The sequence below is a fragment of the Corvus kubaryi genome, unplaced genomic scaffold (assembly GCF_017639235.1).
Source record: "Corvus kubaryi isolate FWS band 111438036 unplaced genomic scaffold, C.kubaryi_AGA036_p1.0 37284, whole genome shotgun sequence".
NCBI lineage: Eukaryota > Metazoa > Chordata > Aves > Passeriformes > Corvidae > Corvus > Corvus kubaryi.
Genome location: NW_024581088.1, coordinates 5,006,155 through 5,028,405, shown reverse-complemented (window position 1 = coordinate 5,028,405; position 22,251 = coordinate 5,006,155). Strand labels below are relative to the sequence as shown.

The 22,251-nt window shown below is 55.5% G+C and overlaps 1 protein-coding gene across 1 annotated transcript; it reads right to left on the bottom strand.

Moving 5' to 3' along the window:
- Positions 1-2,803: 2,803 nt before the first annotated feature.
- Positions 2,804-15,730, bottom strand: SSC4D (scavenger receptor cysteine rich family member with 4 domains). Its single transcript, XM_042026009.1, has 12 exons — positions 15,502-15,730; positions 13,136-13,291; positions 10,209-10,244; positions 9,075-9,380; positions 8,047-8,118; positions 7,418-7,732; positions 6,615-6,695; positions 6,282-6,359; positions 5,408-5,719; positions 4,884-4,961; positions 4,062-4,389; positions 2,804-3,152 (listed from the first exon to the last, which is right to left on the bottom strand). Exons 2-11 carry the CDS (start codon positions 13,242-13,244, stop codon positions 4,073-4,075), a joined length of 1,704 nt encoding a protein of 567 aa, XP_041881943.1. The 5' UTR covers positions 13,245-13,291; positions 15,502-15,730; the 3' UTR covers positions 2,804-3,152; positions 4,062-4,072.
- Positions 15,731-22,251: the final 6,521 nt, after the last annotated feature.

Sequence of the window (22,251 nt, the reverse complement as noted above, 5' to 3'; positions counted from 1 at the left end):
AGCCGTCCCCGCGGTCCCCCCGCCGCCCCGCTGCCTTTGCCAGCCGACTAATTGCGCCAGTGACTTTGCAGTTCCCAAAATAGCTCCTGGCTCCGGCGGGTGACGTCAGCGGGAGCCGCGGCGGCAGGCCCGGCAGGAGCGGGGAAGGAGGACGCTGCCCGGCACTGGGGTGTGGTGAGCAGCTCCTGCTCCCACCGTGGTCCCGCTGGGTGACCTTGGCACCCGGGGCCACGCTCGCAAGGGAGCAGGGCTTGTAGTGCCGCAGGAATGCCGCAGGGAGTTCAGGTCCTCGTTCATCCCATCGGAGGAGGAGGTGGTCCAAGGCTGTCCCTGCCCCGCATGCCTGCCGCGTGGGTGTCCACGTTCCCGGGACCTCTGACTGTAGGGGATGGGGCAAATCTCGGTGCCCCCACGGGGTAAGGAATGCCCCTCCAGCCAGGGTAGCCGGGTCCCTGCAGCTCCCCGAGGGTGTCAAGGGGTGAGCCAGGACCACCCTCCCCGTGTCCCCCAGGGAAACTGAGGCACGTGGGGGGATGCAGAGGCAGCAAGGAGGGCAGGGGAGGGCACAGTGAGCCGGGGGGCACCGTGAGCTGGAGAACAGAGCAGAGCCCAAGGTCAGCCAGGTGGTGCTGGGAGCAGCAGAGCCAGGGATGCTCCCCGGCCCTGGGCTGCCTCCGGCACTGACTCACCCTGCGCCGGACAGTGCCCAGCTCCTCCGGTTACAGGCACAGGGGGGATTGCCTTAACGGGGCACGGCGGTGGCAGGGCTGGCCCAGCCCGGGAAGGGCACCCCTAGGACCGGGCACTGACCCACGGGCCCCTCCTGCCATCCCTGCAGTCTGCAGCCTCTCCCCACAAGCAGGGCATCCTCCACCACATCCCAGCCAGAAGCACTGCTTGTACTGGTCTCATACTGGTCCCAGAATGGATTGCCCATCTCTCCCAGCACAGCTGGGAGGGATTTAATCGTGGGTGTCACCTGCCCCCGTTCCCGGGAAGCAGAGCTCCTGAGCCACACACCAGCACCCAGCCGGAGGCCAGCTTATTATTCTAGAACGTGGCAAAGTACTTAAAGCCTCCTCCATTTCCCCTTGCTCATTTGTGCTCTTTCAGCCTGGATTAATGGGTCTCTTCTCCCTAGCACAGACTCATTCCTTATTCCTAATAGCCCATAAATCCCAGCCTCAAAATAACCCCAGCTTTTGCCTGGACCTGCTGAAATATTTATTCTCTCCTCCCTGCTACCCCCCACACCATCCCCTCTCCAGGGATGGGGAGAGGAACTAATCGATGACATCGACCGGTGTGGAGCTGCAGCTGCTCTGGGCGCCGGGAAACAGCTGACGTCGGCAAGAGGATGGGAGCTGGGCAGGAACTCGGCTTATCCCGGCTCCCACGCAGCCGCTGCAGCCTGGCTGTGGTCCCGTGGTGGGATGCGCTGGCACCCCGGGCACCCCCCGCGCTGGTACCCTCCTCCAGAGCATTCCTTGTGCTGCTGCTGAGTGCCAGGGCATCTCCTGTGCCTCTACCCTGCTCCAAAGCATTTCTTTGCTGCTGCTGAGCTCCAGGGCATCTCCTGTGCTTCTACCCTGTTCCAGAGCATTCCCTGTGCTGGTACCCAGCTCCAGAGCATCCCCTGTGCTGCTGCCGTGCTGCAGAGCCAGGGCATCCTCCATCCCCCTGTTCCTTGCCCCAGGGCATCCCTATGCTGGTACCCTGCTCCCACCCTGCCCGCCACTCCCAGAGGAGCAGGAGATGATGCCCAGCTTGGCTGTGGAGTGTCTGGGGGGATCCCTGTGGATCCCAGCCCATCTCGAGCTGGCTGCAGGAGAAAACACTGGAAGACGAGGGAGGCAGCTGCTGCCTTTCCCGGCTGGAAACCCTTTGCTTGCCGGATTGTCGGCTGTGAAAGGGAGAAACTCCGGATACCAGGATCTGCTCTTCCCAGCTCACAGCCAAGAAGAGCAGGGTGTGGGGTAACACCAAAAACCAGCCTGGCTTTGCCAGCTCAAGGCACAGTCCCCAAGAAAAACAGGGAAAACCCATCCAGCCTTTCTTATCTTCCTCCCTGTGACACCCCAAGAGGCAGCAGCTCCCAGAGCAGCTCCTGGCCACCAGCCCCACTCCCATCTCCCACAGCCAAAGGGAGGGGCCGGCAAAGCTGGAGGAGCCCACGGCACCCTCTGAGCCATCCTCAGCTGCCATGAGCTGCAGGGATGGCCTGGGAGCTGCTGGGGACAGCTCTGTCCCCCTCCTGCTCCCAGCAGGACCCAGACATTGCCCAGCTGTCCTGGAGGCAGGAGGCGAGACGGGAAGTGAGGGGGCAGTGGAGCGTGCAGGACCTGGGAGCACAGGGAAAGGAGGATTTTGTTCACACACCACCTCCCTGCCCTCTCCCAGGGCCCCAGCAAGCCCTTGTCCAGCTGTGCTGCCACAGCCTGCCTGGAAGATGCTTCCATGCCTCAGTTTCCCCACTGATGGAAATCTGGACTGGCACAAAGTGCTGGGAAAGCTCTGTCCATGGGAAGTGGAAGAGAAGCAGCCAACAGGAGCCTGAGCATGGGGCCAGGGCCACCCCACAGCCCACGTGACTGCCAAATCCCACCGGGAACAAACCCAAAGCTGGATCCAACCTCACCCCTGAGCCTGGTGGCATCAGGGTTCCACCCCCAGAGCGGGGGTGGGGAAAGGTTCAAGCTGAGCTCTCAGCTGGGTAGGAATCAAGGGCTGCTTAAGGGTCAGCAAGGGATTTGGGGCAATTTTTGGCAGCAAGAACTGAGCTCTCTCCCCCAGGTTTGGGGCATCTCCTCTTCCCCAGGCATTTGCTTCTACGCAGGGCTTTGAGAGGATGACAGGAAAACAAGTCAGCTCTCAGAGCACTTTCAAAGGGCTTTTATTTATTCACAAAACAAACCCAAACACATATAAGAAAAAAAAGGGAAAACCAAAAAACCCAACCCAGGAATATGCACAGTCTATTATTAACAAAATAATTGCACAGAGTAGTGAGCTCTGTGCCACTGCACAAGCCCTTCCCCACTCTTGAACCCTATCCATGAGAACACGGAGATCATTTTCCCAGTGTCCCAGTAGGAATCAAACACTTGGTGGTGAAGGCGACTGGTGCTGCAGGCTGGGTCTTTCCACCTGAGCTGGGAGGAAAACAGCCTTTATACCCCAAAGGCACAGCACTGGGGAAGGAGCAGGCTCCTGGGTCCCTTTCCTTGCTCTGGGAAGGGATTTGGGGTCTTCCCTATGGTTTTCCATCTGCTTGTGTCCTGTGTGCCAGCCCCCTCCCTGCCCTGGGCACCTCAGAGCATGGAGCTTTTGGGACAGAGCAGCCAAAGCCAGCACGTCTGTATGGCACAGGATGGGGGGACTGCAGGGAGCCCCATCCTTTCCCACTCCCCAGGGGATTTTTTGGGCATGGACTGGCTGTGCTGAAGCCTGCCAGGAAGGGAAATCTCATCCTAGCTCTCCTAAACCCCACAGTGTTTGCAGAAGAAACAGGTGAAACAGGCACAAGGATTGCAGATGGCGTGAGATCCAACGCCTGCATTTCTGCTGCATGGAAATGGGGGAGGAATTGGTATTTCTGATACCAAAATGGGAAGAAAAAGCTGGTATTGGGATTGCTGGAGGGCTTGCAAAGCAAATTGCAGAACAGCAGCAACTTACTGCAGAGCCACTGGAGCATCCTGGTGTGATTTCAGCCCCCTTTTTACATTTTCTGAGTATAATTTAACGTCATTTTCACAGCAGAAAATCCATTTTTCTCTCCTCGTTTCTTAAAAGAAATGGCTGAAACCAACCAGATTTCACACCACAGGCAGTTTTGTTTTTTCCAAGGGGCAGTCCGGGGGTGGGTGGGGAGGAAACTTCAGCCGCTATTTCAGGAGCTGAGGAGAACCCAGTTCTCACCCAGCTCTTCCCATCCTCGGAGCCCAAACACCCACAGGGCACCCAGCCAGTGCAGGGAGCATGTCCAAACCAGCAGCCAAGGCTCTGCCCTCTCTGTGGCCTTGCCACCAGCTCCCTCCAGCATCCCTGTCCCCCCTTACCTGCGGAAGGGTCATAGGATGGCACAGACAGCACCGGCATCCTCGGAGTGGTCGCAGTTGTGGACGTCCCAGCGGATGTGGGAGCAGCGCAGCAGCGAGGGCTCGTGGCCCTTGCACTTGAGGTTGTCGAGGAAGATGTAGCCGGTGCCTTGGCCGTAGCGTGCCTCCCCCCAGGCCGCCAGGGCGTGGCCACAGCCCAGCTGCCTGCACACCACCTTGGCGTCCCGCAGGTCCCAGGCGTCGTCACACACCGTCCCCCACTGGGACAGGTAGAACATCTCCACGCGCCCCTCGCACCGGTGGCTGCCGTTCACCAGGCGCAGGGACCCTGCGGAGGGGAGGGGGTGAGGCAGCCCCTGCCCGTGCCCGCCCCAGCGCTGTGTCCCCCTCTCCCTGCCTGTCCTGGGACAGCCCTGGTCTCTCTGAGGTTCAGAGCTCCCCCACGGCCTTTGCACGGGCAGGAGCAGGGCGATGGCCACTGGCCAGCATTGGAGCTGGGGGTGACCCTCAGAGCGTCGTGGTGGATGTTAAGTTGGAGGAACAGACAATAATCTCTGTTCCGGCTCAGCCCCTTTGGTCCATCACCTCCTCCCCTGCCCTGAGGTCCATCGTCCAATGTCCATCACCTCTGCCTGAACCAGCCTTGTGAGCACCAGGAGAGGCCATGACTTAACATTGCCAGCAGTCTTTCCCCCTCCTGTGAGCTGCTCCAGGCACTGCCAAATCTTGTGCCTCTGCCTGAGCCACTTTTTTCCACCCTGTGCCAGCATGGAGCATCCCCATGGCTGACAGTGTGTCCCCAGGTGACACCCCAGTACCTACCCTCCTTGGGATGAGTCGGGGCCAACGTGGTGGTTGTAGCAGTGGCTTCTTGGAAATGGTCTTCAGTGTCACCAGCACCTGGTGCAGTGGAGGGGAGGTGGGAAAAGTGACTCAAGGGACAGGGTCGGGTCAGAGCTCCCCAGCCGTGGTGTGGGATGGCGGGGGATGGGTTTAGGGATGTGGTGTGGGATGGCGGGGGATGGGTTTAGGGATGTGGTGTGGGATGGCTGGGGATGGCTGCAGGGGTGTGGGGTGGGATGTGCAGCCACTGTGCACAAATGGAGACCAGAGGGGGTGCTCACACTCCACTGCACCGACTGCCACTGCTGTCCCCATGTGCAGGAGAAACCCCGTGGTCTGGGGGCTCATTATTCACCTACCACCCCATTTGGGGGACCCCATTTCCCACAGCCAGCCTGAGCACCGCCAAAATCCTCCCTACACCCATTCTCTCCTTGACTTTCCCACTGAGCTGGGCTTCACCGGCAACCTGCTGACTCCCTCCTGCCAGCTCCCACTGTCACCTCGGCAGATGACCCCGGCGTCCTCGTGGTGGCCGCAGTTGTGCTGTCCCCAGCCCAGGTGGAAGCAGTCGGCCAGGCGCGCCTCGCCGCCGCCGCAGCCCACGTTGTCCAGCAGCACGGGCCCGCTGCCGTAGCCGAAGGAGCCGAGCACGGTGGCGGCGAGGGCGGTGCCGCAGCCCAGCTGCCGGCAAACCACCTGGGCGTCGGGGAAGTCCCAGTCGTCGTCGCAGACGGTGCCCCAGGTGCCGCGGTGCCGCACCTCCACCCGCCCGCGGCAGCTCCCGTTCCCGTTCGCCAGCCGCAAGCCGCCACCTGCGTGGCACGACGCCGGGGGGACCAGGGCTCCACAGGGGGTCCGGTGTCCCCTGCTGACCCTCCAAGGGCGTGGGGTGAGCCCCCGGTTTCTGGGGGAACCCCTGGGGACGTGGGAGCAACCCCTTGGGGATGTGGGGTAAAAACTTGTGGGCATGGGGTGAGCCTCTGGGTTATGGGGTAACGCCTGGAGAGCGCAGGATGAACTGTGGGGATGTCAGCTGAGCCCCTGGGGACACAGGGTGAGTCCTGGTGCTTTGGGGTGACACTGGGTACATGGGGTGATTCCCGAGCAGCATGGGGTGGGCACCGTGAGCACGAAGCAATCCCTGGAGATGTGGGACGAACCTCTGAGCGGCATGGGGTGAACACCGTGGGACCATGGAGTAAACCCTGGGCATGTGGGGTGAGCCCTGAGGATGTGAGATAATTCCTGGGGCATGGATTGAGCACTTGGAACATGGGGTGACCTTTGGGGACATGGGAGGAGCTCTGGGGATGTAGAGTGACTCCCCCAGGGATGTGAAGCCCCGTGCAGGACTAGCAGCAACTGCACACTTACTTTCCTGCTCGACGGTCAGGAGCGCGGTGGTGACCACCTCGGTGGCCTGGGAGGGCTGGTCCCTGCTGTCTGTCACTGCTGGGACAAGTGTGGGGACACGTGGGCATTGAGAGGTCCACATCCAGCACCTGCTGCCCCTGCTCCACCAACCTCCTGGTTGGTGCCAGCATCCACCAGCACCATGGCTGCCCCCTGGCAAGACCCTGCCACGGGCAATGTCACCTCCCGAGCATCATCCATGCATGGCAGGACCCCGGGGTGGTCAGGCTGGGTCACGAGAGGACACAGAGGGCACAGCTTCCCCCACAGATGGGCGACTGCCAACCTCCTTACCTGTGGCCGTGGCTGTGAGCGTCTCCTCGGAGCCCAGGGCCACCGAGGTGGTGAAGGATGTAATGGTGGATGTGTCCAGTCCTGTGGTGACACAGAAGGATAGAGGTGGCACCTGGGAGATTTCATCACCAGGATCCATTACCTTTCATGCTTCATTATCCCCTGCCCCTCTGAGCAAGGTCTGGGTGTGGTGGTGCCACCGACTGTGTGCCCAGAGGAGGTGCCACAGGGGATGGGGATGTTTAGGGAGGAAAGGACCAGCCTGAAAAATTGTCCCTTTTGTCCTACACCATCCCCTTTGTCTGTTAATAGTGGGAAAGGGAAAGCACTGGCACTTAGTGCTCCTGTCATTAGCCATGATAATGAGGGAATTCAGGGGGATTATTAACATTATGAACAGTAATCAGTGGAGAATGGCAGGAATACATCATTTCAGGAGGGGAAGGGGAGGCAGGCTGGGCCTGGCGCTGTGCCCGGCCCCTGGCAGCCCCTCCCTCCTTCCGGACACGGGCAGCTTGTTTTCCAGCCAGCAGAGCAGGGAAATGGCAGAGGGAAATGGCAGCATGACAGATGCATTTCCCCTTCAAGTCACCACCCTGGCTGTGCTCCAGGCTCCTGGCATGGGGTTGCTACTCCAGAGAACCAGGATGAGGGCGGATAAGGAGCAAGGATGCACCTACAGCGCAGAGCCCAGTCCCTGCCCAACCTTGGGTACCTCAGCATCTCTCTGAGGCCTGTTCTGCTTGGAGACCAGGATGTCCCTGGGTTTTTCCCCACCCCGAGGGTGATGCCCAGCCCAGTACCTGTGCAGATGACCCCAGCATCCTCGTGGTGGCCACAGTTGTGGATGCCCCAGCCCAGGCTGTAGCAGGCGGACAAGAAGGGCTCGCTGCCGTCGCAGTTGACATTGTCCAGGAGGATACGTCCTGTTCCATAGCCAAAATAAGCATTGCTCTTGTAATCCAGGGCTTGCCCACAGCCCAGCTGCTTGCAGACCACGCTGGCATCGCTCAGGCCCCAGTCATCGTCGCAGACGGTGCCCCAGTTCCCGCGGTAGAAGATCTCCACCCGGCCCTGGCAGGTGTCGGGGCCGCTCACCAGGCGGATGCTGCCGTCACCTGGAGGGTGGCAGCATGAGGTGAGAAGGATGTGGTGTCCCTGCACGTGGCACAGCGATGCCACCGTGCCCAGACCCTGCCGTGCCCGTGGTGGCAAAGAAAATGAGTGAGAAAAAGCAGGGAAGGGCGAAGCTTTAAAGCAATGGGGCTTGGGAGCCTTGGGAACCTCTGGGGTAGGGTGTAGCCATGGCCAGCACAGTGATGGGGTTTGGGGGTCTGCACCTCAGGGCTGGAGGGTTGGGAGGCTTCAAGAGGGGCAGCTGGTGACAGTAGGGGACACTGCCCTCAGGTGCAATGACAGCTGAGCAGCTTACTTTCCCCATCCTGTACCGAGGCCATGAGGGTTCTGGTGGTCGGTCCTTCGCTGACTTGAGTGGGCGAGAACTCTGCAAAGGGAAGCAGAGAGGTGGCACCTGCTGCTGCTCCACCCCGAAGCCAGAGGGATCCCTCCCCACCCCACTGCTCCAGGAGGGTCTGCACCAAAACAGCCCCAGCTGGGAAATAGAGGGGTTTGAAGCTGCACCTCCCTGCCCAGAGCTCTTTGCCAACGCCTCCAGCCTCTCTTCTTCCCTCAGACCCAGCTCCCCACCTCCTTTTTCACTCCTTCCACCTCTCCTCTCCAACAATGGCATGACTCAGTTTCCTGCCCAATCCACAACCTCTGTTCTCTGGTTGCTGTTGGTACAACCTACCAGCCAACCCACCATCCCTGCCTTTCCATCCCTCCTTTTCCAAGCCCTGCTTCTGCAGGACATGGGGATTCACTGAGCAGCTGCTCCAGGTCTGCACAGTCTCCCTTTCGCAGCTCACTGATGCCTGGCTGATGAGCAAACCTTGCACAGCGAGGGAGGAACGTGTGTGGGGTACATAAGGGCCGTCACGGAGCCGTTCCACTTTCACTTGCCAAGTTCAAACACTTTCCACTGCTTTTCTCACCTTTAGGAACATCTCCTACTGAAAAGCTCAGCAATGTAAAGAAACACAAGTCAAAAGGGGAAAGAGCAGTTGGGCAGTGACTGACTCAGAGGCAGGAGCGTGGGTGGGCATGTGCTCTTTCCCCAGGGATTGTGCTGGAGAGGGCGCAAAGTCCCTGAGCTGGAGTGACAAGGAACACAAAACAGGCCGGTCACATTATGGAGCACCAGCCTGTGGAGCTGGGAGGTGACCTGGATTGAGGAGAAGGGCGAAAGGAGGATGCAGAGGATGTTTGGCTGACCCAGGTCAGAGGAACTGGCTCTGTGATAAAACTCTTGGGCTCCACCAAGGCCCCTGCAGCCCGCAAGTCTTGCACTCCACAGGAACCCCCTGCTCTCCTTGCCCCCAAAGAACCCAACCTCGTTACCATTGCAAACAACAGCCACATCCTCATAGTGGTAGCAGTTGTGGATGCCCCAGCCATGGCTCCAGCACTCGCTTAGGGCTGCCTCCCAGCCCTTGCAGTCCACGTTGTCCAGGAAGATGGGCCCACTCCCCTGGCCGAAGGTCATGGCGGCTGGGAGGGTGATGGCATGGCCACAGCCCAGCTGGCGACACACCACGTTGGCATCCACGATGTCCCAGTCATCGTCGCAGACCGTCCCCCAGGAGCCGTTGTAGAGGATCTCCACTCGCCCCTGGCACCGGCTGGGCCCGTTGGCAAGACGGATCTCTGGGAGGATGGGAACAGAGAGGTCCCTCAGCAGGCAGTGGGCCACGGGGAGCAAATCTACATCGAACTCCTGCTCCTTAAATAAAATCCTGCCCCTTCTCTGTAGCACAAGACAGTTGTTGGCTTGGTGCTGCCCACCTGCTGGTGGGACACGGGCTCCCCTTCATCTGCTGGAAGCAGTCAATGTGGAGACACAGCACATCTCAATCTGGGAATGCACCATCACCAAGGTCAGGCTGGACAGGGTTTTGGGCAGCCTGGTCTAGTGGAAGGTGTTCCCTTCCAACCTAAACCATTCTGTGGCTCTGTGGTGCTCCCATCATCTTGCCTGCTGATGGGCAAAAGCCCGGTGGGAGAAGGGAAAGGCAGACATGTGGCACCACATGTTGACATACAATAGGTGACAAGCGACAAGATGCAATTAGCAAATTCTTATTAGCCTCAGCAAATGCATCCAGAGCTGGTCCCACGTGGGAGCTGGTGGGATGGAGATGATCTCTCAAGCTGCTGGCAATGGGGAGCAGGCGTGGAAGTGCCCGGGGTCCACCACATCAAGGGAATTATTTACTTGCACGTGATGCATGGCACAGGGACAGGGATTCAGCAGGAGGTGGCAAAATACTCCTCTCAGGATAATTAGTGGAATAGGGATAGTAAAGGATCTTTATTTCCTTTCTGTAAAAGAAGTTTAGCTTCTTCTTGCTGCTTTTTGTTCCAAACCAGTATCTTTCCTTCTTTAAATTCCCCAAATCCCTTCTTTTACCTAAAAATGCATTTTTCAACTACAAAACTTCCTGGAGGAAAGTGACTTTAGGAGAAGAATCTCACCTGGGAATGGCAACAGCTCGGGCTCAGAGGTGGTGCCTGCAAGGGAGAAGAGAAGGGATCAGGTCTCCCCAGAGAGGAGGAGATGAAACTCGGAGAGTGATGGCAGCAGGGATGGGATGGGTGTGGTGGGGACTGGCAGGACTCCGCAGCCCTTGGACCCTTCCCTTTCCTTCAAAGTCCTGGTGTTTTTAGGGGAAAAAATGATCACCCTTCCCCAGGGCATCACTTAATCTACTTCACAGGTGGGGAAACTGAGGCAGCATATGAGTGACTGTGACTCTGGTGGTGCTTGAAGCACAGGGTGACACATGTGTGACCCTGATGAGCCCAGTGGCCAGCAGAAGCCACCCCAGGTGGGTCCTGTCTTGGGCCAGGTCTTGAGGACTTTTGTGTCCATCCTTGGTTCCATTGCTGCCTTGCTGTGAGCCCTGGGTAGCTCCTGCATTCTCCTGCTCCACCACCCCCATGGAAAACTTGTGTGGTGAGATGGGAACAAGGAAAATCAATCCTGCCTAGCTTGAGAAACCCAGTGGAGATGTCCTGATGGAAGATGCTGTACCCTAAGTGCATTTTCATCTATTATTTCTTTATTTTCCCCAACAAAATCCACTTTTTGGAAGCTCCATAATGACATGCAAGTACCAACACACCCACTGACGGGGTGCAGCCACCTTAGGGGGTGAACAAACATCATCCAGAGGGAGGTGAACACTTGAAGGATGCAGGATGTGTCCTCATCTCTGGACCCCCCTCCCACAGTCTGGGCATTATTTAGCCACAAAATCCCTCTCAGCCCCAGTGCTGAGTGATGTGGGATCCCCCCTGGAATGCTGCCAGCATGGGTCACTGAGGCTCCAGCTGGTCCAGGAGGTCACAGGAACACGATAATGATGCCCAGGATAGTGATGGGGATGGGTGGCTGGACCTTTTGTACCTCTCAGTTCACAAAGTCTTGGCCGATGCTGGAGCCCAGCACAGATCTTGAGCATCCGAGGTGTCCTGGGCTTGAGGCTCTCCCTGCACAACCCTCTCCCATAGGTGACACCTTCCAAAATCCTTCCAAACCTAGTGGAAGGTGTCCCTGCCCATGGCAGGGGGTTTGGAACGATACAAGCCTTAAGGTCCCTTCCAACCCAAACCATTCTGTGATTCTGTGATGCCTCCATGCTAATTACAGCACCCAAGGGCTGATCAACACCCGTGGTGCCTCTGTGGCCTCTTGTCCTCCCACTGCCTTGGACCAGCCCTGTCCTGCTTCACGCTCAGCCTACGAGCAGTGACGGGAAGGTCAATCCCAGCCGCTCCGGAGGCGGATGTCACCGCCGTGAGAAGCAGCGTGAGCCTGGGGGGACAGGGGAGCAGATGAACCCACCTCCCTTTTCCTTGCTAGGACGTTGCCTGGGAGACCATTAAGTCAGCCAGAAATCAGGGCTGTCAAAGAAAGACCTAGAAGCCCCAAGAGAAAGGAGAATAAGGCAACTGTCTGGCTGTATCCATGACTTAGCAGGGATGCTGGGATGAAGAGCAGCATTCGGGGAGCTCCAGCGTGGTCAGGTGCTGCTGCCCTATCCAGCTGGACCAGGCATGGAAAGGGATGCTGTGATTCCAGCAGGACCTGGGGATTAAACAGGTGAGACCATGGGAGCAGAGAGGCTCTGCAGGAGAGGACAGGGAAGGATACAGCAGCCCCGTGGGTTGGATAACAGGAGAGAGGTAATTCAGCTCACCTCTGCACCAAAAATGTGGAGGTGTGAGGGTTTCTAGGAAGAGTGTTTGATCCTGGTTGGTATTGATTTTTAACACCTAGTCCACACTAGTGCCGAAAAAGCAGTGGATAAAAGGACATTGATAAATATTCATCTCCCTTTGAGTCAAAATCAAAGCTCTGAAATATTCATTTAAGAGTATCCTCCAGCAAAGCCAGGAGAGATCTGAAAAAAATATGCCTGGTGTGTCTACAATAATGAGGAGCGAGGGGAAAACTGTCTTTTTTGAGAAGAAATAGAGCCCTCCATGTTTCTCTGATCCAGCTTCACAAAGCTGAAAGAAAAAGGGGAAACTGCTCGAGTAAACACCGCTGCTAAACAAAACCACCGAAAGGGAGGACAAATCGCCCTTCGTTAGCGACTAATCTGTGCCCATTAATGAAGAGAACCAGGAGAGCCAGGAGATGCAGGGGACAGCGATAGAGCCACCGGGGTCCCCTCAGGGTCCCCACACCCGAGTGTGGGCACAGATGCTGCCGCAGCACCTCGAGGGAGAAGGGAAGCACCAGCTGAGGGGGTGGGAAGGTAAAACCCGATTTAACTCAGTTAGGATGTCTGACTACACCTGAATTCCCAGTTTTCTGGCTGGCTGTGCCTTGGCGCCGGTTTGTTGAGGCAGGAATGTGTTCCCCGCCGCCTGGCTGTAATTCCATGGACAGAGTCACACAGGGATAACCACGCTGCCACAGCGCTGGTGCGGACCCGCCTTCCAGAGCGGGAATGGCTTTTCCCAGATTTAAATGCTTCCCAGCTTGGCTGGACAGTGCCTGCCAGGAATGAGAAGGGGCCGTTGTCCTCAGGGGATGGGTGTTCATTCCACCTGTTTCCTTGGGCAGGACTGGTCTCACAGGTCCTGGGAGCAAGCCCAGGAGCATCCCTTGGCCATCAGCATCTTCCCATGGGTGCTGCCCGCTCCGGAGCCCAAAACTGCTCTGTCCCCAGTGCTGGCAGCTGCCTGCCCCATTCCCCTGCCTGTCCTGAGTGCTGGGCTCGCCATCACACCCAGGTCACGGTGGGAGATAAGAGCTGAATTTGCTCCCTCCATCCCTGTAGGGGACACCACAATAATCCTGCTCCTGGAGAAAATCTACCTACAAATCTGAGCTGGAGAGGGATCACGGGTGCCTAAAACCCCTCCCGCTGCCCCAGGCAGGAGCTCACCGGTGGGGCTGAGGAGGAGGACGAGGAGCATGGCTGGCATCAAGGAGAGAGACAGCACCTCGATGTCCGGCACCTCGTGCCGGGTGTCTGGACAGGGACCGACTGTCATTGCTGCTTCTCAGTCCTCCTGCAGGCAAATTTCCAGAGGAGAATTCCCTGAAACATGCAGACAGCAGTGTTAGGATGGCGGGCAGGAGAGCCTGTGATCACCAAGGGCCATGCAGGACCTGTGAACGTGTCCCTCCTCAGTATTTCCAGGAGCAGTGACCAGGAGACACGTGAAAAGGAATTCCAGCCGGGTTTATTGAGAACAAGAGATTGTTTTTTGAGTGGCAAGATGAAGCTGAAGGGCCGTAATCCCACCTGTGAGATAAAACTCAGCAATAGGGAAATGTCAGCAGAAAACGAGGAAGAGATTAAATATCTTAAGATTCCATTTCCCCCTCATTTACCACTCACTGCAAAGCGGTGGATTTCCATCTCTGTCTCACTCGCAGGCTGTTTGGGAGGGGATGGGTGCTGATCCTGCTGGCCGGGACACCTCTGGGAGCCCAGACCGGCATCCCGGCGGTCCCAGCAGCCGGTCTGACGGCAGCGTGCGCTGGGGGAGCAGTGCCATCGTGAGGATGCTCCCGCACGCCGGCTCCAAAGCCGGGCTGTCAGGCTCAGCTAAGCGGAGCCCTAAAATTAGTCTCTCCAGCCCACACGGTGCACACCATCTCCTGAAGGGATGCACACCGACTGCTGCCGCTTCAGGCATCTGCTGGTGGTTAGAAACTTGGGAAAGGTCTTTGAAATCCACAGTATCAGTGACTAAACCCTCCTTCGCATAGAAACCCCTCATCCAGCCTTTTGCTGCTCCTGGTTTTCCCATGTGGAGGGCATTGGACGAGAAGGTGTCCACCCAGCCAAGGTCCCTCCAGACCATGGGCTGGGTGGGCTCCAGAGCCTCCAGACCAAGCCTTTGACTTCGTTGCCTGCACTAGGGAGAGATGATGGTGGACCAAAGGGTCTTGCACCAGCAGGAGGTGATGGAGCTGCAGGAAGGAGCCCGCATGGATGGGACACAGCCCCGTTCCATCTCCTTGATCTCTCTGCTCAGTTCGTGCTGACCAAGCCTCTGGAGGAGACTCACCAGCAGACAGACAGCTCAGTGATGGGGGCTGAAAACCAATCTACTCGCTGAGGTGGTGGCTTTCAATACTCCATTCATCCCTCCTGAAGCACCGAATAATGTCTCCTTTTGTCCCACGGGCCCTGCCCTCTCTCCAGCGGGGCAGGGCTGACAGATGGCCCCTCCGCCGCCCTGCCCCGGCCAAACCCCGGCATCGCGTCCTGCTCGCAGGGACGTTGTCATCGCCGGCCACTTTTGTACCGGAGCCAGCGCGTTCCTGCTCCCTGGCAGGGTGGCAGCGGGCATTAACCACTGCGGTGCTGTGCCATGGCCGACCCCAAAGAGGGAAAACCCAACTTTCCTTCTCCGTCTGTGCTTTTCCAACTGCTTCTCAATCCTCACCCCAACGCTCAGGATTCAGCTGCAAAGTGAACCTACTTCCTTAAACGCAGCGGTGTTGGGGTTCTTTCAGAATGCCCACAGATTAAAAACAGCGTTTAAGCCATAGTTAGTCATCGTGGCACTGTAGCAAAACACAGCATCCCTTTTAACATTGCCCAGAGAAGCTGTGGCTGCCCCATCCCTGGAAGTGTCCAAGGGCAGGTTGGACAGGGCTTGGAGCAACCTGGGCTAGTGGAAGGAGTCCTGCCTGTGGCAGGGGGTGGAATGGGATGAGCTTTAAGGTCCCTTTCCAACCCAAACCATTCTATGATTCTGTGATGATTCTGTGATTTAAAGGGTTGCTGGACATGGGTTTATGGAAGTCCCTTCACACCAAGGTTTTCAAGCTGTCAGGTGTCCTGTGAAGCCAGCCCCACCATGACCCCGATGGAAGGAGCAGCAAATCCTCCATCACCCCCATCCTACACAACCACTGACCACCAGGGACGTACAAAACTCGCAGGGGAGGACCAGGGCTGTAACATGGGGCACAGAAAGTCCCTGCTTTCACCCCAAATAACACACCACAGTAGACACACCGTGCCCAGCCAGCTCTTTGCCCTCGGTGAAGACTCTCTCCTCCCACCTGGACACAGGACCCCACAGGTCCTTTCATCCCTTCTGGTCCCCTTTGTACCCCTTGGCCAGAGCTGGAGTGAACCCCCGTGCTCTATTTATCACTTCTTCCACTTTTTAACTATTCAAACAACTTCAGGAGAAATCACAGTTTTTCAGCTGCCACCACCCCACCAGATCATTATTTATAATTACAACCCTGACCTAAAAAAAAAAGCATCATAAATCCACATACCTGTTTGGTATTTCCTCTCCAGTATAAAGAGGCGTGTATCGAATCCCAGGAATACCTGTCCTCTTTTGAAATAAAGGAAGGAGCTGGCTAGTTAGTCATAAAAAATTTTAAAATAACATTTGAAATTAATATTTCCGATAAGATGTGATGGGGATAAGGCAGGATTTTTTTCTTTAGGTGAGATCTTGATTAGTAAATTAAAAAAAAAAAAGATAAAGAGAGAAGAAAATGGATCTCATCCATCAACGGAACAGCTCCAGCCTGTCATCTCTTCGCACTTTTGGGGCTGCTGCTGCTGGGTTACAGCAGGATGGCAGCCCTGAAACCCATCCTGGGACAGATCATTCCCAAAGCCAAGGAGAAAGAGAGGGAGCAGGAGAAGGGGGAAGAAGAAGAGGAATAAGAAGCAGAAAGAGGAGAAGAGAGGGAAGACTGCTAAGGAGACATGGCGGGGAGGGAATGGCTCGGGTTTCAGAGAGGCAGGCAAGGACACATCCTTAAATTGGGTGCTGGCAGAGCCTGGGTTACGCCTCAAGGGGAAGGAAGAAGCTTTTTCAGAGGATTTGGGCTTTTCAGCTGCTTCCCACCTCCCTCCTCGGCTGTCTGAGTGCCCACCTGGAGAGGAAGTCAGCAATAACCATCTGGCTGGAAATCCTTCTGTCAGTGTCTGAGCCAGCACTGGGATGCAGCAGCAGGGGATGGTTCTAACCTCCTTCCCTGCCTGGGAGACTTGGAGACCTGTTCCTGGGGCAAACCAGGGTCTTCCCCGCCTGTTCCTAGGCAAGAAATTACCTTTAGAGGCCCCCTTTTTCAGGATTTTTCCTGTCTGACCATCCAAGGCATCTCTGCTGAGGATATTAGAGAGACCTGACCCATCCCTCACCAGCCCGTGGTGAGGGATGTCCTGTGGCTGGAAACCTTCCCCATCCACCTCCACCACCTCCTGCTCTACACATTCAACTTGTCTCTTTTGCTCCTGACCAGAACATCTCTTTATTTTAAAAAGAGTTGTGTATATTTAATAATTTTTAACTATTACAGCTTTTTAACCATTTTAGCCATCATTGCAAGTAAAAGCCAGATAATATGAGACTCTTGGGTCTCAGCAGCCTTGAAGATCACGGAAAAGGAACCTCCAAACACACTGGGTTTCCCAGTCTTATGAATTCTTAAGTTCTCCAGCAATTTTAAGAGTCTGGTGTGCTTTTGGCTTTGAACAAGTTAATTTTATGAGCCACATGATTCCCGGCCTCGTTCTCACAGGAGGCAGAATTTGCCTTGTGGTTCTTGCTGCTGGATTTTTCACTTGCTCCCATGCAAAGCCCAGACCTCTCAATGCCCTAAAAAGGCTGGGTTTCATATTTTAACTCTGCAGAAAGCCAGCTCTGGCTATGACTGTCGCCAACTGCTTCTGCTGTTCCTTTCTTGCAGGGATTTAGTAATTAGCAATTAGGCACTTTTATTCCCCAGCAGCAGCAAAGTTCTAATTAACCAGATCATGAGTGCAAGTTTCAAAGGTGCCTTTTAAGTCTGTTTTACCTAAACTTTGACAAACTCCCCACTGTCCTGGCTGTCAGCCAGGGCCCATGGACTGGGAATCATCAGCTCCAGCATGAATCCACACCCAGGTTTTGCAGACCAGGAGCACAACGTGGACATGCAGGGATAAGATGCTCTCTACCCCATCCAGGATTTCTCTGGGCATTGGGGAATCATCTCAGCCCTTTTCCATGTCTACATCGTTCCTGCATGTGCTTTGAGTGGCTTGGCAGTATCAGGCTGGGGGATTACGCTGCTCTGAGGAAAAGAAAACACAGCCAGCCTTATTCAAGGAGCAGCCACAACATAAGAAAGGCTAATTATAAAATTCCACAGGACAGCAAAGCTGGTCTCTTGTGGAAAAAGAAGCTCTTTTTGTGCTTCCTGATGGTCCTGCTGCCTACTCAGGCAGGGACACTCTGGGACACTCAGGGATATCAGAGATGCCCATGGGAGAGAACCTTCTGGAGGGGTCAGGGCCATCCTCGCATCCACTCAGCAGCTGCCACGTGCCACCGGCAGCATCTGCCACAGCTTCCTATGGCAGTGGGTGGCATCTCCAGCAGACCTCTTTTCTGGCAGCATGGGTGGAAACTGGGGAAAACAAGTGGCTCACAAAACTGCAGAAAATACAAGGCCTCCAGAAAAAAAAAACCACCAACAACCCAAACCAAAACCAAAAATCCAAACCGATTTCCCTTTTCGATTAGCTGGGGAAATACAGAGAGGAGACATGAACTCATTTGTCCAGGCTGTACCATGGCCAGGAAATGCACTGGGGATGTAAAGAAGGGCCTGGTGCCATAGGAAAAAGCCATAAGCTGAAACAAAAGGCATCTTCTTGCTGCCAGGAGGGAAAGACAGGGTTGAGGACACCAGTTGCTGTTTTGAGCCATTAGCCAGCTTATAACGAATGACAGGATTCCCCTGCTGATTGCTGAGCTAAATCACTGGGTATTTAGGGGGTTCCTGCTGCTGATTTCACTCTGGGGAGCACCGGCATGAAAAATGCTGCATCTACAGTAGGATGGAGCCTCCCCTCTTTCCTCTGCTCCTCCTCCTGCTTCAGGGCATGGGCAGTGGATGGGATCCTTCAGTGTAGGGGCCTGGGAGCTCCCAACCCCAAACCAGTCTGTGTCCAGCAGCCTTAAAAGAAGGGAAAGATGTAAATCCATTTTGGTTCCCTGTCCTGACATCAAGGCCCGCCTCAGTGCAGCTGCAGCTGTGCTCCCAGCACACTCCTGTGCTGTTTGGGAACCACAAGCTAATTTTAAGGTGTTTTCTGGCAGTTTATAAGTACTGAAGGAAGGGCAGGGCTGAGGAAAGGGCAGTGGAAGCCCCCAGAGAGGCTCAGCATTGCCCTGGGCTGCAGCAAGCTGGAGCTTGGGGAGAGGTACCCATCCCCGCCCCAGACAAAATCACCTTTGTTCCTCCCTAATCTGCTTCCTGCCTGACGTGCTGCAGAAACCACCTCAGCCAGGTGGGAAAGAGCAGCCCAAGGACGCGGTGCTGACAGGAGGCTCTCCGGAGGGCAGCAGACCCATGCTGTGGGCTCCGGCCGGCATCCAGGGCTGGGGAGGAGCAGGAATGGATCGCAGCAGGGAAGAGGGGATGGGAAACTGGGAGCTGGGTGCCCTCAGTCACCAAAGGCACTCTCTGCAGACCATGAGCTTTAAGGCATGTCTGTAACTCCCTTTTCTGCCTGCCATTACCTCTGTGGGGTGAAATCTCACTCGGCAGCAGGATCCTATGGGACAGCAGCCATGTATTTGTTATATATATGCATGTATTTATATAGGTACATTTATTTTCATGACTTGTCCATTGGGACCAGCACTTGCTGGCTTCTTGGCCAGCCCTGAGGAGTTCATGCATCCCACTGCTGCTGCAGCATCGCTGCTGTGAGATGGGACTGCGGCAGCCTCAGTGCTTTTCAACTCACTCCAGACAGTCCAAACCGTGCCAAAGTGGGTGATTGGGAAGTGATGACCCGTGTGGGGACAGCCAGGCTGACAAGACAGGTGGGGTGGACATCGCTGCCTGCCAGTGCAGGAGCCTGTGTGCGATGGAGATGCCGTGCCCAAGCCTGACGCTGCATGGAACAGCTTGGGTTGGAAGACACCTTTAAAGGCTCATTTAGCTCCAGGAAAGCTCCGCAGGGATGGATCTCCTGCCTTGTCGGCTGCCGGGTGGCCGAGTGTGCACTAGGTGGCACGCAGCTGCTGGGAGAAGGGCTTGCGACAGCGGGGAGAGGCTTGGATTCGGGAAGAGAGAGGAAAGCTCCACTGCGATCCCCCAGAGAACTGCCGGAGCGGTGGGAAAAGCAGGCAGAAGGCAGAGCGGGATGAGTTCTGCCCATAATTACCACTAATGGCGAGGTGAGGGTGGCCAGAGAAGGCGAGACAGGCACACAACCCAGAGGACTCGGCTCCAGAGTTTCCTGGTTGGATTTAGGAAAGGCAGGGATTGAGAGAGCCTTTTGATCAGGGTCTGCATGACAGGAGAAGGGGCAGGGGTTTAAACTGAGAATGGCAAATTTAGGATTGACGTAAGGAAAGAATGTTTTATGATGAGGGTAGTGAGGCCCTGGCACAGGTTGCCCAGAGAAGCTGTGGATGCTGGAAGTGTTCAAGGTCAGGTTGGGTGGGGGTTGGAGCAACCTGGGATGGTGGAAGGTGTCCCTGCCCACAGCAGGGGATTGGAACCTGAGCTGGTCCCTTCCAACATAAACTGTCCATGATTCCCTGATTTCCCTGGAGAAGGCAGGCAGTGGGACACAGAGAGCTTAGCTGAGCTCATGGGGCATCTCCCACTACCAGCAGGGATGAGGAACATGTCCCTCTCACCAGGTAAATCCCAGAGGCTGGAGAGCAAGGTCACCCAGCAGGAGCGGGATGCCCACACCAGATCCATCCCTGCTTTGTCTAACTGGTCCCTGGTAGGAACCAGCAGCAGCTGCTGCAGAGGAAAATGAAATGAAATTTCACCTATTATCCTTTGCCTGCAGAGGAATTTCTTCCTAATTCCTGTCACTTTGGGTTTGTCTGCTCAGGGAAATTAATCTGAAATTGAGTGGGCTGTGAATTTAAAGTGCTGCAGCAATCCCAGCAGAGCTTGGACAGGCAGTTTCCTAAGTGGCCAGGCTATTCCCTGGAGCACCAGGCTGAGCCTGGCAATTCAACAGAGCCTCAAGCATCAGGTTTTGTAGACATTAGTGTAGGACCACGAGCCAAAACCGTGTGAGAGGGAGCAGCCATGGAGAAATTAATTCAACAGCCTTCCAGCACCACTGCAAGAAAAGGAACCGGGGGAAGGCAAATATTTGGCTGGTTACCCCAGTGTGTGGATGGATCAGACAGGAGGTGATGCCATGCTGGAGGACTCAGTGCTTTGCATACTGATTTGTGGAGCATGCAGAGAAGGGTGTGGGAAAGAACAGCATGGGAAAAAACGGATCCAGCTGGGGAAAAAAAAAAAAAAAAGCATAAGGAACTATGTTAAAATCTGTGGATCATTAAGGTAAAAATCATGTAAAATATAAAATATTTTTTGCAGGCAGAGAGGACTGTGAGGTCTGCATCCCTGTGAAAACAGGGTCCTTAGGGACAGCAAGACACTGAAGTTCACCTTTTAGACTCAAGGATCATCGAGGATCTTTACAGCCACCCTCACGCAGAGCAGTTGGAAGAATTTGTGCAGTGGGATCTGACAGGCTCAGCTGGTCACCAGACCTTGGATTCATGTTGCCCATGGCTCTGTTAACCCCTTTCAAGTTGTTGGAGCACTGTGGGATACAGGACAAGGGACGGAGAGCTGTGAGAAAAGGGAGACTGAGGACCAGCCATGCACTTGCACTGTTGAGATGAGGTACCTCAGCCCCTCACTGTGCCTGGCAAAACCTTCCAGGGGCCCTGATGCAAGATCAGATCATGAATCCTTGCTCAAAAATAAAAAATTAAATAAATCCAATGCAATTTAAGACTCTTCCCACAGCTCAGCCACCACCTGACTGGTTTATCTCCACTGTACAGCCCTTCCCTCCACCCAGGAGCTGCACCCCATTCACCTCTGCTCTCCCCCACCCTGCAGCCCTTATCTGTAGCACCCTTCAGCCCTGGAGCATCACCCTGAGCCCTCGCCCAGCCTCTCTCACCAGCCAGGACTCCTTACTGGGAGCATCCATGCCGTGAAGGTCTACAAGTCTCTATAGAAACCCTTCTTCACCATCCTCAGTTCTCTCTGAAACCTTTTCCCATTCAGGATCACAGGATATTTAATAACTGTCCATCCATGCAGTCACATGGATCACATAGTCTGCTCCCAGCATGGCTTTATGAAGCATTCCTATCTATTTTTCAGGAAAAAAAACCCCTTTGCTTCACTCTCCAGTTTCTAATTACAGCCGCAGGAGACAGGAATCCCAAGCACCTGAGTTGTAAATGTGAAACTTATTGCTTAAGCAGACACATTACAAACAGGCTATCAATCACTTCTGGCAATTATTAGTACTTTGTGAGTATTTTGAGCTCAAGCATGTGACAGTCTCATCCATCTTGGAGCAGAGAAATCCATGGGCATTTGCATACGAGGCTGAGCTGTGGGGGGGATGCAGCTCCAGAGGGTTTTCACTGGAGCTGTCATTATGTGCTTGGCATTGTACATTTTGGGATGAAAACCAACCTTATTCCAGCCCTGTAAAGATGAGTCCCACATGTTTAACCCTGGAAAAAGGGTCTCACACACACACAGCATAAAGTGGTTCTTTGTGGTATTTTTTGCCGTAGCTACTGAGTCCAAACATAATGTTCTTTATTTTATAAGCCTTTTGTGGCAGGTGTATGATGGCACAGGTGAATCAGTGCTTCGGGGTGTAAAGTCCAGGGAGGTTTAAAGTAATTTGATAAGGACTGATGAACACTCCCACGGACGGTATCACACTCCCATGGACGGTATCACACTCCCATGGACGGTAACACACCCCCACGGACGGTAACACACTCCCTCGGACGGTAACACACTCCCTCGGACGGTAACACACTCCCACAGAGGGTAACACACTCCCACAGAGGGTAACACACTCCCACGGACGGTAACACACCCCCACGGACGGTAACACACTCCCATGGATGGTAACACACTCCCACAGAGGGTAACACACCCCCACGGACGGTAACACACTCCCACGGACGGTAACACACTCCCATGGATGGT